The following is a 19,115-nucleotide window of genomic DNA, read 5'->3' on the forward strand; positions in this document are numbered from 1 at the left end:
GCAGATTTTCTGAAGATTTTAAAAAAACAATTACATGTTTTTTAAATAAAACTGATAACACATCTCCACCCCAAGCAGAAAAAAGCTCTGCTAAATCCCACACATTTTCATTTTTAATCATTACTGAAAACTTAAAAAAAAAGATTCTGCAGATTCAGTTTGGGCCTGGACATCACCAATGACTCCATGTATCCTTTTTGACTAACTGCACAATAGAGAGAGCTGAGCATTAATATTGCATTTTTGAAAATGTCTGTATTATCACAATTTGTATTGTCTTTTACTACTATTTTTATTTTTACTTCACTTCAGTTCTAATGAATCCATTTAGTTATAATGAAGTATTTTCTCCAGGGTTTTCATACTGCGTCACATGGTTTCAATGGTTTCCTGTTGGTGTGCTGTTATCCGCTGGATCATTATTGGAGGTTTTTGTACGAGAGCGTCACCGTCTTCATTACTGTGTATACTCGCTGCTCCAAAATATTCTCCACTGTCTTCAGGGTTTGTCAGGTTCAGCAAGTGAAGATAAGCCGTTTTCTCTCCATCTCCACTCACGCTAAAGTGGCTTTCAAACGCTGGCTCAACCGTAGGAGATTTATAACTCATGTAGGCAATCAGCTTGAGGGCAGTGTCTCCTGCTGAGCGCTGATACCAGAGGATGGTGTCATAGCTCGGGATTTGATGTGTGAGGCTCAGGTTGGCTTCAACATTGGGTTTCCAAAACAGTTGAGTCGGAGACTGAGACACTTGTTTTTCTTTACTGAGGTAAACCCCTGTAAAGAGATCAAGACAATTGTAGTTTGTAGTGCAGTGGATGAAACCTTACTGTGTGTAAATTACAGTAAGAAATAAGGAATCAATTATCAGTGGATCTAAATGTTCCACCTCAGTTCCTCCACCTATAAAGATTTTCGAGGGTTATTTTCTAAATGAGAAAATATGGCTTCATGAATGTGTAATACCTTTAATCCAGAAGACAGCGATGATGGAAAGGATGAAATGAGATGGCATCTTGTTGAATGTGGCGAACCAGCTAGAGTCTCTCGGCTTTGTGGAGCAGAAGGCGGGACAGGAAGAATACGTTAACAATGAAAAACCTTCTTTCATTCAGTATGCCTGCCTTCTCCTGAAAGGAAAGAAAACGCTGATGGCTGGAACTTTGATGATAAGTGAAAGTTTACCTTGTGCACTGATGACCTACTTTAGTTTAAAATCAATAAATGAATGTTGGTAGCGGGCACCGAGTGGTGAGAAAAATGACGGTGCCAAATTCAAGATAATTACCACAAAAATAGCCTACAATAGATGGCCTCTAAAGTTGTATTACTTTCATTGAGGAGATGGTGTTGTTGTGTGACATGGTTTTCTTCAGCCGAGTAGCAAATCTTTCATGGTCTGGCATGATATGGTAATCACTGGCTGGGATTGGGAATATTTAAAGTGCTCATTATGCTCATTTTCAGGTTCATAATTGTATTTAGAGGTTGTACCAGAATAAGTTTACATGGTTTAATTTTCAAAAAACACCATATATTTCTTGTACTGCACATTGCTGCAGCTCCTCTTTTCACCCTGTGTGTTGAGCTCTCTGTTTTAGCTACAGAGTGAGACATCTCACTTCTGTTCCATCTTTGTTGGGATTCGCACATGCTCAGTAGCTAGGTAAGGACTACTAGCCAGTCAGAAGCAGAGTATGAGGGCGGGCCCTGACAGTACCTAGGTAAGGACTACTAGCCAGTCAGAAGCAGAGTATGAGGACGTGCCCTGACAGTAGCTAGGTAAGGACTACTAGCCAGTCAGAAGCAGAGTATGAGGGCGGGCCCTGACAGTACCTAGGTAAGGACTACTAGCCAGTCAGAAGCAGAGTATGAGGACGTGCCATGCTAGCAGCTAGGCGAGCATTATAACGTGTGTTACAAAGTGACCACGTTTGTCTCTGAAGTAAAGGCTGGACTACAATAGAGCTGTTTGGAGCAGTTTGAACAGTGTTTTCTGTTGGAGATGGTAAGTCCGTTTGGGGTGGACTTCTTCACTTTGTAAACCTATAACGTGCACAAAAAAAGAGAAAGAAAGGGAGGGGGAAAAAAAGCTAAAAAAAATCTTTAACCTACATTCAGAGTGGAGGCGTGACAAGGTTTTTGTCAAGAGCAGATGGATGTTTGATGTACTGTGCTTCTCTTGCTGCGCAAAAGTAGGTTGCCGTGTGTTCGTGTGCTTTAAGATTATTTATGGAAAGGGAACCATTTTTTGCATCGCTATTCAAATCTCCGGCTAATTTGAAATGTTCTCTAAATGGCTTTTCCACGCTGTCGTTTGTGAACTGTACATATCCATATCCGACGAGTTTCAGAGCCGTGTCTCCGGGTGACTGCTGGTACCACAGCATCACTCTGTAGGCACTTTGTCCGTGTGTGCAGAAAAACTTCACCTCATCACCGGCCTTTCTGATTGCAGCGGAGGGAGACTGATGGATCTGAACCCCCAGAGAAAAACCTACAAAAAGAGACAAAACCCAAGGTTTATTTTAAAACTGCACAGTATGAGCAGATATGCGATATTACTTGCAATAAATAAACGGATATTAGGGTGTACTCAGTTCTGCCTTACTGTTGCTTTCAGTATTCTGCTAAAATACAACAAATTGCTTGTTGTATTTAAAACAAATGAAAGGAAATCCTTACCAATGTTCTTTTATCGAACAAATTAAACACTGAATATAAAAGGCACCACTAAAAAAAGGTGACGGTTACATTTTAAAGTGCAGTTTTCTACTGATTTACTAACCAACACTGAAAATCTCTGTTGCGATGTTTATTGTGCCAGTTATCGCGATGATGATTAAAAAAAATATAGACATTGTGCATTCCACATAAAAAAACTACAAACTTGTTGATTCAGGGAAGAGATGACATTACCTATGAGATGACAACAAAGTAGAAAACAGATCATTTTAGTTGTTTGTCCCATGCAGATTTAGTTCTCTGATGGGGAAGATCATCAGACGTCTACTCTGGCTATATGACTGCACTGAATATGTGAAAACCGAGTGGAGACGCGAGGAAGTGAGGTAGCAATCGCATGAAGGAAACCTTGACTGCAGCTGGCTGTTGACGACAAAACCACAGTTGATAAAGTGTGGTGTTAAGTTTTTGTCTAGTTGAAAGGCGATCCTCCTCGACGTGCATATCGAGCTGCACAGTAGTACGTTGCACTGTGCTCCGACTCTTTCAGGTCCACTATGAACAGAGAGACGTTCTTTGCTGTGTTTCCACTTAGATCTCCAGTGATATTGAAATGCCCTTTATACGATTCTTCATAGCTTATGCTACTATGTTGTACATATCCGATGAGTTTCGGAGCCGTGTCTCCAGGTGACTGCTTGTACCACAGCATCACTGTGTAGTCAGGTTGTCCGTGAGTGCAGACGAGCTGCACATCATCACCGGCCTTTCTGATCGCAGCAGAGGGAGACTGATGGACCTGAACCCCCAGAGAAAAACCTGCTGTAAGGACAGTTGGACACATCATTGATTCAAGATTTTGTTTTTATTATTGTCATCGCGAAAGACTGACATATCACAAAAGACACTTAGGGATTTTTTTATGTTAGTTGAACGAAAAACTACACTTTAAAATGTTTTTTTTTTTTTTTTTTTTTTTAAGTGGTGCATTTAATGTTAAATTAGTTCAATAAAAATATTTTCTTTTGGCTTTTTAAATTCAGCAAGCATGTGCTTCATTTGAGCAGAATACTGAAAGCAGCAGAACTGATTACATTCTGATACCTGTTCATTTATCGCAAGTAATATCGTTATCACATATTTTCCTTCATATTGTGCAGCTCTTATTTAAGATGTGGAAGTAAATACAGTACATCGTACTGCACAGTGAAGCCGTTGTTACCTGTGAGGAGATAGCAAAAGAGAAATAGAATCATCATGTAGAGACAGTTATTCTGAAGTCATAGATCAAACTTGGTAGTAAGTTATGACGGCGCCTCTTCTGTTTGTGTTTTCTCTTTAAACAGAGTCACATTAAGTAGGAAGCAAATGTGATGTAGAAAAGAGGAGTGGCTTCATGTTGCACATCAAGCTGATACGCTCTTTCTTTCACCTGATTCCCTCACAAGAGCTTTTTACTTTTGACAGATATCATTACAGTACATATTAAAGTGTAACTAATGGCTTGACTGGTTAACACGGCAAGGGTTGCAGTATCTGTTGGTGATATGATTGCGTCAAAACCAAAGTTCAACCACAAAAGCAGGTGTCTGGGAGCAGTTTATTCCATGTCTTATTATAAACCAGTGACGAGAAAAGATTGAGCAGAGTTTTTGTAAAGTGCAGACGGGATATTTGTCATCGTGCTTCTCGAGCCGCACAGTAGTAAACGGCACTGTGCTCTTGTTCTACAAGCTTGAGTTTAAGAGAGGCGTTCTTTGCTGTATTTCCCTCCAAATCTCCAGATGATAGTAAAATGTTCTTCATATGGCTCTTCCATTTGTGACATCTTTAAAGTTCAAATATCCAATGAGTTTCATAGCCGTGTCTCCAGGTGAGCGCTGGTACCAGAGCATCACCCTGTAGTCAGTTTTATCATGGCTGCAGAATATCTCCACTTTGTCTCCAGATTTGGTGATGAGATCAGAGGGAGACTGACGGACATCAAGACCCAGACAGACACCTAGAAAAGGGGAGATCGATTATCAATGCAGAAGATATAGATAAAGTTGTATTCCTGAATTATAAAAAAAAAAAAAGGAATCGTGGCATGTTGTCCTCCTGTCTGTCTGAATGAACACAGAACTGGTGGCAGAATAGTGGCTCTGTTAACTTCAGACTCTTTATCAGCACCCTCCTATCAAATCTGTGTGAGCTGAAGATTATTTCTGGAACTCCAGCGCCGCCTGCTGGAACGATATAAAAGCAAACATTTGGTTCCTAATCCACTCACCAAATGTGTTGGCAACCAGTTATTGTTCAGCTGCTCATACTTGTCACATCACTGTGTTTACTGACGGCACAGAAGTACACAGCGCTGTCCTCAAGCTGCAAGTCTTTCACAGTAAGAGCTCCGCTCTCAGTGTTTTCTTTGATGGCTGAATATTTGGTTTGAGGAACCCCCCCGTAGTCTGGCTGTCCACCAGCAACTGTGTAGACAACGAGGGTCATGGTCTCCCCTGGACGCTGTCTGTACCAGTACATCTGGTTATGAGAAATATCTTTGTTGTGGCTGCAGTTCATCTCTGCAGATTGGGAAACATAACGCCAACTGATTTCAGGGTGTTGGGTCACATCCTGGCACTGACCTGTGTGGAGAAAATACAAACCAAAATACAATTTGCATTCCTTCTGAAAAAGGAATATTAACAATGTAACACTTGTTAATGTTTTTTAAGATTTCTTTTTACTGTTTTCAATATTCCGAGAGCCAAAACGTTGTTTCATGTTGACCTTGAAAAAGAGATTGGAAAATATGATAAATAAAAACAAAAAGCCCAGTGTAGTCCAAATAAAGACATGTGTAGGTCTCCATAAGCTTATATACTGCCATGTTAATACATGCATAGAATCAATTACAGATGGAAATCTACTAATCATACTCTCTTAGAAAACACATAAACATCTTTATCCTTGTACCTTGAAGCCACAGAGACAAGACTTCAAACGTGATGAGATCTTGAGTCGTCATAGTGATCCTGGAAACATGAGATGCAGCCTCAGCAGACATGATGGGTATTTGACAGAGGTTAAACCCAGAAGGAATCTAAATACACATATCCCAGGAACTGTAGTTGTCTTTTTGACTGTTTGTACCAGAGGATTTGGTTATAGCTTGGTATGGTGTGTGAACATCTGATTTTGGCTGGCTCTCCTGGTCTGCTGTAAATGTCAGCTGGAGTCTGGAAGACTTGATCACTGAGAGAGGAACCTGTTGAAAAGACACAAACCAAAAAAAAAATGACACAATGTGTAAGAATAAGCACAGGTAAATTCAGCAATGTAATAATGTTATGTTATATTGTAACTATCCTTTTTTTAACATTCTAATCATCATGTCAACTACCACTCTACGCCACTGACTGACTCAGTATAAAGATCTGATTAAAGATATACTGCCACCCTATGAAAGGAAGGAATACAGGTGCAGGGGCTGAGAGCTGTAATGAAAACGTGAAACAATGTGAGGAGGTTTTTGTACTGAGGAGCAGTGATATGCAGCACTGTGTAAACTAGCAGCACAGAAGTACACTGCACTGCTGCTCAGGCTGAGGTCTTCTATTGTTAATGTGCAGTTTTGGTCTTTGTTTGCACTCCCTTCCATCTTCACATTCACTCCAGTCTCGGGTGATGCATTGTCTAAATACACATATCCCAGGAACTGTAGTTGTCTTTTTGACTGTTTGTACCAGAGGATTTGGTTATAGCTTGGTATGGTGTGTAAACATCTGATTTTGGCTGGCTCTCCTGGTCTGCTGTAAATGTCAGCTGGAGTCTGGAAGACTTGATCACTGAGAGAGGAACCTGTTGAAAAGACACAAACCAAAAAAACATGACACAATGTGTAAGACTGGTACATTCAGCAATGTAATACAAGTACAAAATTCAGTTATAGCTAAAATACCAGCACCGTAGTAAACTTGCTGTACACAAAACTATAACCAGATGTTGTTAAAAACGAATATCTTTTGATGACATCACCTGAAACCAGAACAGTGTTCAAATGAATGCTTAGGAATAGGATGATCATGTTGTCTTTTTGGTTTGGTTATTTTGTTTGGTAATAATTGTATTGTTTATGAAAGATATCCTCAGCGTATCAGCAGTCATACTGATTATTTCCAACCTCCTCTTTGAGTAAACCCTCCTGTCAGCAAACCAACAGGAAGTCATTAGGTGGGTGGTGTCATAGTTCATCCTCCCCCTCCTCCTCCATTATAACCCTCATGTTAACTACCACTATGGGCCAGTTGTTCAAAACATTTAATCTGGATCAAAATGAGCCGGATTTGGAAATCCCATTTTTTGCCATTCAGGATCAGGTATTCCGTCTTACTTTTATGCCGGTTTTTCAAAGCAACATTGGACTGGATCACCCTGATCCAGATACAGTTTTCAAGATTACCAAATCCGGATTACCAGTGCTCTAAATGGGACAACATATCACGATGTGGGCTACCAGCTATGTAAAGAACAGGTAGAAGAGCCAACATGGGGTCACTGTAAGTGTTTCTTATTTTGAGACAAAACACAAAAATAACAAACATCCACTTCCATTCATAATTTCTTTTATGACCCCTCATCTGAGCCACAACAAATAAAAACAAATATACATTAACAAATACATTGTGGATATTTTGAAAACGTCTAAATGGCTAAATGTCCAATAGTTAAGAAAATAAAGAATGTTCAGGGTTCTTCTTCATCTGAGTAGGAGAGACCAGCATTTCCAAGCCCTGCTTTTAGGAGGCGGATTTGAAGTTTCACTTTGGTTTGCTGCAGTTCGGTCAGCTTGATTTGTTCCTCTGCCAGGAGTATCTGCGCTTCTGCTCTTTTCAGTTTCTCGTTTTAAGAAGTGAGTCATAGGCATCGTCATTATTCTTCGGCAAAGGACGCTTCAAGCCTCTTTTCTGAGCTCCTGTGACTGCTGGCTCTACCAGTGAGGATCCAGGTTGTTCTTCAATAATAGGGCTGAGATCCAGAATGAATGTTTCCTCTGCATTAGGAGGAACTGGCTCCCTTTCCTCTACAATCGTAGGCTCACCATCCCCTACAACACCTTGAATCCCGTGCAGAGCTTTAGAGTTCTCACCTCCAATAATGTCCAGAACCACATCTGTGTAGTCACCTTTCTTAAAGGGTTTGTTGCCTGTTTGGGTGTTTTTTTTTGCTTCAGCAAGGTTTTTGTTGCTCTGGCCCTCAGATTCTTCCATCTAAATTTCACTTGCTCCAAGTTCCTCTTCAGGCCAGACCCCATTGCATTCACATTCTGGGTGATTTCAACCCAAATGTCTTTCTTCCTTTTGTTAGTCACCATTCCACCCGCAACAGAGCTTCCTACTATTGAGACATAATGGCACTTAACAACCTCCAGCGGTGCATGGGTTTCTGCAACAGTGAAATTAGGTCCTTTTGAGTCCACGGTTCCACCTCATCTGTTGTAGTGAACATAGTATTTATAGGCCTTGGGCATGATTGACTTAATTGAACACGAGCCACAGCACGTATGCCACTTGGTGTGTGGAAATTTGACCGCCATCTTATATTCAGCCTTTCTCAGTGGACTTGGAGAGAGGCACTGACATGGCAGGTATTGTCCATCGCTACCACCGTTTTGGTGGAAGAGGATACCGTCAAAGGGTGTATGTTGAGCGTGCACAACCACTGGAGCAATACACCACTGAAGAACTGTATGTTCGCTTTCGCTTTGGGAATGCTGATATTAAGTACACTGCAGACCTTGTCAGGCCAAAACTTCAATGGAGAACCCGAAGGAGTCTGTCTGTCTGTGGAAGAACAGGTCCTCATTGGTCTGCGCTTCTATGCATCAGGGACTTTCTACCAAGTTGTTGGTGACAATATAGGAGTGGACAAATCAACTGTGTGATGTAGTGAAAGCTGTGTCAATTGCATTGGTCAGCCTGGTCAGTCAGTTTGTTTCACATCCAAAGGATGTCCAGATTGCCCAGACAAAGCACACGTTTTTTCTTTTGGGGAACATGCCCCAATACTATTGGGGTTATTGACTGCACTCATATGCATATCCAAGCACCTCATGAGAGGGATTGGGAGTACATCAACCGAAAGGGGAGGCGCAGCATCAACATCCAACTTGTGGGCGATGCTGACCTCATCACAAACTGTGTCGTGAAGTGGCCTGGGTCTGTTCATGATGCACGTATCCTGAGAGAGAGAGAGTGCTTTATACAGAGAGCTCCAAACCAACCGACCGGATGGCATAATATTAGGAGACAGTGCCTATCCACTCCTACCATGGCTGATGACTCCTTTTCTTGCAGCAACCACACCTGCGCAGGTACGCTTCAACACTGCTCATTGCAAAACAAGATGTGCAATTGAGCATTTTAAATGGAGTTCTGAAGAGACGTTTTGCATGCCTTAACTACTTGCGAGTGGAACCACAGGGAGCATGCAACATAATACTTGCGTGTATCGTCCTGCACAACATCGTTACCAGGTGCAATGTCCCTCTCTGTGATGTTTATGATGCACCTGAGCCTGTTGAAGAACCAGACCAACCTCTGGCGTTCTGTCAGAATGAGGGACTGACTGGACGTATAGTAAGGGATGCAATTGTTAGAAATTATTGTTGACAGGCTCATCTCTGATGATTGTTTCTTTGAAATGAATATACGGTGATGAATAACAGAAAAATTGAATATATTTTTGTCTATTGAAATCTGTTTGGGGGATTATTTCATGGGGACAAGATCACTTTTATTAGTATTATATTATCATTTATTTAGTATTATACTGAATAGCTTAATTGGTAGCCTATGTCTACTTTATCTACTTTATCACTGTTACAACGGTTAGACAAGTCAAGTGTAAAGTATAAAGTATATACACTAAATGATACAAATGTATTATTTGACCAATTTTAAAGTTTTACTACATTTTGGAGGTTTGATCCAGATTAAAACTAGGATTGGATTCCGTGATCTAATCTGATTTCAGATTCCTTCTTTCCCTTTTGAACAACCCATTTTCAAGATTTGATCCAATCCGATAACCAAAATCCGATCGGTTTACCTTTGAACAACTGGCCCTATATGCCACTGGCTCAGTATAAAGATCTGATTAAAGATATACTGCCACCTTTATGAAAGGAGGGAATACAGGTGCATCGGTGAGACTGTAAACTGTTACATCCCAGGAACTGTAGTTGTCTTTTCGACTGTTTGTACCCGAGGATTTGGTTATAGCCTGGAATGGTGTGTAAAGTTTATCATTGTTTTAAGCCCCCAATGCCTCCTTCCAGGCAGCGCCGCCTGGAAGGCACTAGGATTAGGCAATGGTTATGGTTAGGGTTAGGTGCCTTGAAGTCAACGGTCACAGCGCGGCTTGGAAGGAGACAATGGGGGCTTAAAACACCCTCAAGCGTGTGTAAACATCTGATTTTGGCTGGCTCTCCTGGTCTGCTGTAAATGTCAGCTGGAGTCTGGAAGACTTGATCACTGAGAGAGGAACCTGTTGAAAAGACACAAACCAAGAAAACATGACGCAATGTGTAAGAATAAGCACAGGTAAATTCAGCAATGTAATAATGTAACGTTATATTGTAACTATCCTTTTTTAACATTCTAATCATCATGTCAACTACCACTCTACGCCACTGACTGACTCAGTATAAAGATCTGATTAAAGATATACTGCCACCCTATGAAAGGAAGGAATACAGGTGCAGGGGCTGAGAGCTGTAATGAAAACGTGAAACAATGTGAGGAGGTTTTTGTACTGAGGAGCAGTGATATGCAGCACTGTGTAAACTAGCAGCACAGAAGTACACTGCACTGCTGCTCAGGCTGAGGTCTTCTATTGTTAATGTGCAGTTTTGGTCTTTATTTGCACTCCCTTCCATCGTCACATTCACTCCAGTCTCTGGATATCCATCATTATAATACACATATCCCAGGAACTGTAGTTGTCTTTTTGACTGTTTGTACCAGAGGATTTGGTTATAGCTTGGTATGGTGTGTAAACATCTGATTTTGGCTGGCTCTCCTGGTCTGCTGTAAATGTCAGCTGGACTCTGGAAGACTTGATCACTGAGAGAGGAACCTGTTGAAAAGACACAAACCAAAAAAACATGACACAATGTGTAAGACTGGTACATTCAGCAATGTAATACAAGTACAAAATTCAGTTATAGCTAAAATACCAGCACCGTAGTAAACTTGCTGTACACAAAACTATAACCAGATGTTGTTAAAAACGAATATCTTTTGATGACATCACCTGAAACCAGAACAGTGTTCAAATGAATGCTTAGGAATAGGATGATCATGTTGTCTTTTTGGTTTGGTTATTTTGTTTGGTAATAATTGTATTGTTTATGAAAGATATCCTCAGCGTATCAGCAGTCATACTGATTATTTCCAACCTCCTCTTTAAGTAAACCCTCCTGTCAGCAAACCAACAGGAAGTCATTAGGTGGGTGGTGTCATAGTTCATCCTCCCCCTCCTCCTCCATTATAACCCTCATGTTAACTACCACTATATGCCACTGGCTCAGTATAAAGATCTGATTAAATAAATACTGCCACCGTCATGAAAGGAGGGAATACAGGTGCATCAGTGAGACTGTAAGCTGTTACATGGACATGAGGAGGTTTTTGTACTGAGGAGCAGTGATATGCAGCACTGTGTAACTAGCAGCACAGAAGTACACTGCACTGCTGCTCAGGCTGAGGTCTTCTATTGTTAATGTGCAGTTTTGGTCTTTGTTTGCACTCCCTTCTATCTTCACACCCAGTCCAGCCTCTGGATATTGATCGTTAAAATATACATATCCCAGGAACTGCAGTTGTCTTTTTGACTGTTTGTACCAGAGGATTCGATCATAGCTTTGAATACTGTGTGAACAGTATATTCTGGCTTTTTGTCCAAGGTTGTTGTAAGTGTTGGCTGGACTCTGGTAGACGTGGTCACTTGGAGAGGAACCTACGGTAAAGCAAGTGCAAGACACAGGTTTAATTTTGAAAGGAACTAGGGAGAAAACTGTCCTTTCTCTCCCAATGCTTCCTTTGGATCTGTTTGTACGGTGTGTAATTGAATGTACATGTCAGAGCTCGTAGTATGAAACCTACATAGCAACAGCAAACAGTTTGCAAAGAAAAAGAGCAAATGTCCCCCAATTCATTACCTGAAACCAGGATACAATTCAAGGTTACGCAGCAGACAATGATCAGCATGTTGTGTTTTCAGACTGAATTTGAAGACGGTCTTGTTTCTGGAACTATTTTCGCCACTATACATGCCTATATGACAATCATTCCCTCCTCTTTTTTTTTCTAAAAAGGCCCTCCTATCAGAAAATGAAGGTGGGCGTTGTCATAGTGCATCCTCCTGTTCTAAGTTTAAAAACCTAAATGTAAAACCCAAGGGCTAGCCTACTCGATGATAGAAAAAATGAAAATGTTGGTCAATATTGAAATCACAATTATTTAACGCGATTACTCATTGACTTTTGGAAAGGTGTTACAATTATTGAACTTAAAAAAACTTGAAACAAATCAACAGTAAAATTGCCTTGAACTGTGAAATTTCCCAGAATACTTTTTTTCGTTTAACTTTTTGAATTCCTCTTCAGAATACAATAAGAAAAATAAGAGTTTACTTGCAAAACGTAATATGCAAAATAATCTGTTTTTCCAATTACATTATTAGTTGTTGTGATCGTTAGGAGTCAAAATCACGATCAAAATCTGATTAATTGCACAGCTCCGGTATCAGGGGTAAAAAAAAATACACACTGACACCTAATGAAAGGATCTATATATCGCAATATAAATAAATAAAACATATGGCAAAGACCTGAAATGAACAAGAGATGCATTTTTTATATTGATCAATTCAACTTTCTTCATTTTTTCCCCCAGATAGTTTGTCAAAATACCTGCCATGTTCTGCAGGAGACATTTAAAACAAGTGACGGAAATATACTTAAATGAAAATATTGAGGTCATATATATATATGGATGGATGGATGGATGGATACTTTATTGATCCCCAAGGGGAAATTCAAGGTCCTTAAAGACATCACACACAACATACACATACATCATAAACAGGATGATAAAAAAGCAAATCCACATGAATAATATGGACAATAAAATAAAAAATCCACGTGAATGTACTTAGGGATGTAAGCATGAGATGCTTGCAGTGACAGGGCAGGTAAGGTGCTCTATGATAAGGTGCTCTATGAGAGTGTGTGTCATGGTGGTAGTGCAAATAGGTCCAATAGTGCAAGGATAAAGTCTAGAGACCAGCGTTAGATATGGACAATATAAGAGAATAATGTAGACATAGTAATATAAAAACTATAGCAGTGCAAGGATACAGTTTAAAAAAGACAGCATTAAATATGGGCATTATAAGCATTAAATATGGGCATTATAAGGGAATAAAGTAGACAGTATGATAGACACAAATCAACAGTCAATATTATCTGTTAAACAGAACGGCAGAGCTGCTAAATGTACGATGAGTCTAATCATGATCCTTAACGCAGATAAAAACAAAATTATAATGACGACTGCAAACTGAGTAGAGCGGCCAGGATGAGGATGAGGAGGAGGGGTCGACTTTATGAGCCGTTGCGTCTTCATCTGTGAATTTGTACAGTATCCTGCTGCGTTGGCTCACACAGGTATCCTGATATCAATGGTGATTTTCTGCCACAGGCTGCAGTGAGATGCAGGTGTGCTCTTTCTTCTTTAGTGTTGAGTTTACGTGGCCGATTATCAGAGGGTTTTTGTACAAGCAAGATTGAAATTGAGTCACTGTGTCTACTAGCTGCGCAGTAATACACGCCGCTGTCTTCTGGCTGTCTGAGTTTCAGTACCCTAAAGTTGAGATTTTGCTGAGCCATCTCCAGACACATTGAAATGCAGTTTGAATGGCTCCTCAAGGATTGGGTTAGTATATTGAATATATCCAATGAGTTTAAGGCCAGAGTCAGCTGTCGGCTGCTGGTACCACAATATATCATTGTATGCACTGACTGAATGGTTGCAACTGATGCTTGCTGAACCATGAGGACTTCCTAAAATTGACGATGGAGCCTGATGGACGTTAGTGCTCAGTGATTGACCTGCATTTAAAGAGAGAAAAAACATTAAGAAAACAGAAATGGTTGCAAAAAAAACCTTTTACCTAAGAGTTTAAATTGAACCCTACAGGAGAGCCAGAGAAGCAGCAGAGTGATCCTGCTGATGATGATGATGATGATGATGATGATGATGATGATGTGTTAATCTTCCTCTGTCTCTGCATTGACCGGCAGACTGAACAGACATTATGGAATTAAGTTAGAGGGGAGGAGACAGATTTTGGTTATTTTAAGGCATCTTCCTCATGAAAATGTATTATACTAAACTAAATGATTAATTGATTAATCAGGTGTACTTATAGTAGTATTTTCTCATCAAAGGGTTTGACATGTTCTTAAACTTTTCCAACCTTCCAAATTGAGCTTTATATTTTTCCTTATTTTAGTAGTTTAATGTCGAACTTACAATGTGTCTTACAAGGGGCTCTTTCCCTTTCTCTGTAACTTTGGTATTAGTTATTTTTGTCTTTTTCATGCTGTATCTTGTTTCGTTTTTCCACTTTTGTCACTTGTATTAGTGTCTGTAATCTTGAATCCAGTATGTTAAGCAGCTCATTGTAATTTGATCATTTCAGGCAGATTGCCCCACTGAGTCATGTGTGTCTGGTTTTTGTAGATCTTGACAACTGTCTGCAACACAGTGTGCAAGCTGATGCCACAGAAATACACTCCACTGTCACCCTAGTCCACATTTTTCACTGTGGAAGATCCACTCTCAGCTTCAGCTTTTTGTGGCTGAGAATTTGTCCGGGCTAAAATCCTCAAAGTCTGGCTGCCTGGCGATCACTTTCCTCCCTTTCCTCTGGCAACTGTTGATACCAGTACATCTGATAGTATTTGCTATGAATATCCCAACTGCAGTTCATCTGAGCAGACTGGCCCCTCTGTACTGGCCCCTGTGGACTGGTGGACTCCCAGTACTTCCAGTGCTACCTGGAACCGGAACCATAAACCAAACCAAACATCAAAACTAATTCAAAGATGTTACCAAAAGTATAATACCTGAAGCACAGAACAGAAACACAGAGAAAATAAGGGCTGAGATCATTTTTGATCTGCTGAACAGATGTGACAGATGACAGTGAGGCATTCAAGTAAGCAACTGATCTCAGCATCACATCATCCTGTCACATGATGGTGCTTTCTGTAAGAAGGTGTGTCATCATAACTGAGACAACAGACACTCGGGATACTTGACAATTCACTTAATCTGTCTACATTTGTTGGTAGTCAAACAGAGTGTATTAAATTGTGCTGGGGTCCTGTTGCTGTCAGGTGCACGTCCCTATCTTTGGCAGTAGACACAGAGGGGATGGCAGTTTATCGATAACATGCTTTTTATTCTAGATTCTGTATTCAGTTGTCTGTCACAGAATGCATTCATTGTAACCATCGAACAGAGTGGTTCAATGCAGTTCTGCAATGCATGAAAAGGCAACTAGAAATGTCTACTGAAAATAAAGAGAAACATAATGCATGCAGTAAGAAGTGTACATAGTTAAATCAGCTCAGCACTGAATTAGATTCTACAAATGCCAGGACACCTGTTCAGTAGTATGGAGTACAATTATGTTAATTTCACATTTACTGTGACATTATTACTGCTGTAAAAAAAACATATTTATGTTGCTACGCTCCAGTGTAAAAGCCATGAATTACACTGAATACTAACCACAAATCTTAGCACAGTCTACGTGTCTAAAGCTCCCCCTACAGATAATTAAAGACACAGCTGTCTTTTATTCATTGTGACAAATATTGGGATCTAGCCCTAGATTGTACTTGGGGTCCCCCTACAGTACAGCAGATAGACTCACTAATGGGTCCACTGGAGTTTTTGTTCAGCTGTTGAATGTGTCTGTATCACTGTGTTGACTCACAGCACAGAAATACAAGCCTTTATCTTCTGGCTCCAGATTCTTCACTGTGAATGTCCCACTCTCAGCGTCAGTCTTGGTGGCTGAGAATTTCTCTTTGCTGAAATCTCCAAAATCATGATCGTTGTTGCCGAGTCTTGTGAACACGATTAGTTTCATTGTTTCTCCTGGCAGCTGTCTGTACCAGTACATCTGGAAGAAGCCAGAATCCTTGGCGTGGCTGCAGTTCATTGTGGCACTCTCCCCCTGTTTTTCCCACAGCATGTCAGTCTGGGTGACCTCATCACCAGCAATTAGACCTGTGTGTGTGAAAAACACTTTAAGTTACCACAAGTGAACATTTTAACTCTCGTACCGTAGACCATTTCAAATAAATGTTCAACTTTAGCTTGTTAACCTACAGGTTAAATGTAGTGATATGATCTTACCTTGTATGCAGAGCAGGAGTATTAAAAAGCTCAGGAGACCTGGTTTGTGGCCCATGTTCTGCAATTCAGTGACTGCAACAGGTCTAATATAACTGTCAGTGTAGTTAGAGATCTATAAAGTTGCAGGTGGGCGTGTCATATATTGTGTGGCTTCTGATCAAAAGTGTAACTGAGTATTTGTGGTCCTTGAGGTCCCCCTACAGTACAGCAGATAGACTCACTAATAGAGCCAACGGTGCACTGGGGCTTTTGTTCAGCTGTTGAATGTGTCTGTATCACTGTGTTGACTCACAGCACAGAAATACAAGCCTTTATCTTCTGGCTCCAGATTCTTCACTGTGAATGTCCCACTGTCAGCGTCAGTCTTGGTGGCTGAGAATTTCTCTTTGCTGAAATCTCCAAAATCATGATCGTCGTTGCCGAATCTTGTGAACACGATTAGTTTCATTGTTTCTCCTGGTAGCTGTCTGTACCAGTACATCTGGCTGTAGTCAGCACCCTTGGTGTGGCTGCAGTTAATTGTTGAACTGTTGCCCGTTTCCCCCTCAGTGTGTCCGGCTTCTGGGTGACATCACTCCCATCAGTTAGACCTGTGTGTTTTAACAGTAAAAGTTACCATAAGTGGACATTTTGTTCTCTGAAATAAACTTGCTGATATTAAAGTACGTAACCTTGTATGCAGAGCAGTGATATTAAAAAGCTGAGGCGTCCCATGTTTGATAATGTCCATGTTCTAAAACTGAGAGTGTCATATACTGTACGTCTGTCGGTGTGGTTACAGAGATATGAAGAGCTGCAGGTGGGAGTGTCTCTGCAGAGTGTGACCTTCTCTGATCCTGTTAGCTGCTCTATCAAAACCCACGTGGTGAATCAAAGTGTAACTGAGTATTTGTGGTCCTTGAGGTCCCCCTACAGTACAGCAGATAGACTCACTAATAGAGCCAACGGTGCACTGGGGCTTTTGTTCAGCTGTTGAATGTGTCTGTATCACTGTGTTGACTCACAGCACAGAAATACAAGCCTTTATCTTCTGGCTCCAGATTCTTCACTGTGAATGTCCCACTGTCAGCGTCAGTCTTGGTGGCTGAGAATTTCTCTTTGCTGAAATCTCCAAAATCATGATCGTCGTTGATGGCGCCTGTTGTTGTGAACACTATTAGTTTCATTGTTTCTCCTGGTAGCTGTCTGTACCAGTACATCTGGAAGTACAGAGCACCCTTGGTGTGGCTGCAGTTCATTGTTGCACTGTCGTCCTGTTGTTTCCAAAGTGTGGAGGTCTGGGTGACATCACTCCCATCAGTTAGACCTGTGTGTTTCACAATAAAAGGGTCCATAGTGAACTTTTGTTGTTGGATTCTACTTATATTCTCTGACATCACATCTACAGCAAAAACATGAAAATAAGTGTATGTAAACATGTGGATTTGATTGTAAGTTACCTGTAGTCCACAGCACAAAGACTGACAATGTGAGCAGGCCTCGTTTAATGATGAGATTATCCATGTTCTGCAGGACAGGAGCTACCAGAGTCTCATATGGTTGATACGTAGAGCTGCAGGTGGGAGTGTCACTGTATGTGTGATGTCATCCTTTTAGCTGTATAAAAGTATAGATGGTGGTGTAAGTGGTACGGGGGATCCCCCTACAGTACGTTACATACTTTCACTTGCATACTGATCAGTATCACTGAGAAGCTGAAGAGTCTAGTCGGATACATTTTATAAAGACAAGACCAACTAGACTCTTTAGCTTCTCAGTGTTACTGATAATACTAGATTCAAGTTGGACTGACATTACTAAAAAGTGCAGCAAAATTATAAAAAGTCTGTTTATTACCTAAAACTAGGGGTTGGGGACAAATCGATATAGCACACTTTTGCAGTATTTCTTTGTGGCAATACTGTATCGATACATGGATTCCAAGTATCAATCTTTTCTTATATAAATTGGACATGAGAATTTCATTTTGCAGCGATAAAATTGAAGTAAGAACAGAGAAATGTATGTTATTAGATAACAATGTTAAAGTTTTCCTTTGGGGACATCATTTGTGTTCTGTGACTTTCTTTCAGATCCTACAACTCCTGATCCCGACCTCAATAATAATACATGATTGTAATATTCAAATGCTTAAACAATCTACAATTTCACACAGTGACACAAAGAATGTGTGTTGTCAGTAGTTTTATCCTCAGCGGGTCACGATTGAAAATGTAATCTTCAAAGCCGCAGGTGTTCAAGCGGCTGAACATGTTGTCTCTCTGCAGACAGACAAAGGAGAGTTTTTGTATTGACTTGAGGGGAATCTGCAGCACTGTGCCGACTGGCAGCACACCAATACACACCGTTGTCATTTAATGACAGATCAGAAATGCTGAGGCGGGAATGTTTACGGCCATCTCCATCAAAGCTGATTTTTCCTTTCACGTCGTCCTCGGGGTATTGGCTGTCCAGATTCAGATATCCCAGGAGCTTTAGAGCTTTCTGTTCGTCCTGTTTGTACCAGAGGATTAGATCATAATTTGTTATGCTGTGTGAACAGTTGATCTCACTGGCAACCGATTCACCAGTTCTCTTAATGATAGAAGGAGGCGTTTGGAAGACACTTTTGGTATTAGAGGCACCTGTGGGGAAAAAAAACAACACATTTTAGATACTAAAGTCATTACATAAGATATTACTTTGTTTGCTGTATTTTCTCTCACCCTTAATCCACGGCAGATAAAAGAAGCAAAACATGAAGAGCATTAACATCATGTTAAAGACGACGTGACGCTCTGTCAGCTTTCTGTTCAGGTCCTGTCAGCTCAGCACTTGCAGAAGAGAGCACGTCACTGTTACATTATGATGAACAGGGGAGGTGTCTGTCCTCTACATCACAGCTGTCTTTATTAGCACTGTGCTGTCCATCAGAGTGGAAGTTGTTATCCCCGTTGTATTTGAAGTATGT

The 19,115-nt window shown here is 40.6% G+C and overlaps 1 protein-coding gene, 1 long non-coding RNA gene and 2 gene segments (V, D, J or C); all 4 read right to left on the reverse strand.

The window, feature by feature from the left end:
- Nucleotides 1-2,407: 2,407 nt before the first annotated feature.
- On the reverse strand, nucleotides 2,408-4,359 carry LOC144535287 (uncharacterized). The gene is made up of 3 exons (XR_013503653.1): nucleotides 3,907-4,359; nucleotides 2,919-3,506; nucleotides 2,408-2,496 (listed from the first exon to the last, which is right to left on the reverse strand). It is a non-coding gene; the product is annotated as an uncharacterized LOC144535287 (long non-coding RNA).
- Nucleotides 4,360-4,967: 608 nt separating this feature from the next.
- LOC144535562 (uncharacterized) lies at nucleotides 4,968-7,936 on the reverse strand. The gene is made up of 5 exons (XM_078278101.1): nucleotides 7,661-7,936; nucleotides 6,413-6,527; nucleotides 5,820-5,934; nucleotides 5,643-5,701; nucleotides 4,968-5,311 (listed from the first exon to the last, which is right to left on the reverse strand). Exons 1-5 carry the CDS (start codon nucleotides 7,934-7,936, stop codon nucleotides 4,983-4,985), a joined length of 894 nt encoding a protein of 297 aa, XP_078134227.1. The 3' UTR covers nucleotides 4,968-4,982.
- A 5,721-nt stretch (nucleotides 7,937-13,657) lies between these two features.
- On the reverse strand, nucleotides 13,658-16,419 carry LOC144535283 (T cell receptor beta variable 29-1-like). The segment is given in 3 exon segments: nucleotides 13,658-13,842; nucleotides 15,741-16,036; nucleotides 16,166-16,419. Coding segments are annotated over 3 exon segments (363 nt in total).
- Nucleotides 16,420-16,651: 232 nt separating this feature from the next.
- LOC144535282 (T cell receptor beta variable 29-1-like) lies at nucleotides 16,652-17,754 on the reverse strand. The segment is given in 3 exon segments: nucleotides 16,652-16,755; nucleotides 17,170-17,471; nucleotides 17,605-17,754. Coding segments are annotated over 3 exon segments (372 nt in total).
- Nucleotides 17,755-19,115: the final 1,361 nt, after the last annotated feature.

This window comes from Sander vitreus, chromosome 20 (genome assembly GCF_031162955.1).
Source record: "Sander vitreus isolate 19-12246 chromosome 20, sanVit1, whole genome shotgun sequence".
In the NCBI taxonomy this organism is placed as follows: Eukaryota; Metazoa; Chordata; class Actinopteri; order Perciformes; family Percidae; genus Sander; species Sander vitreus.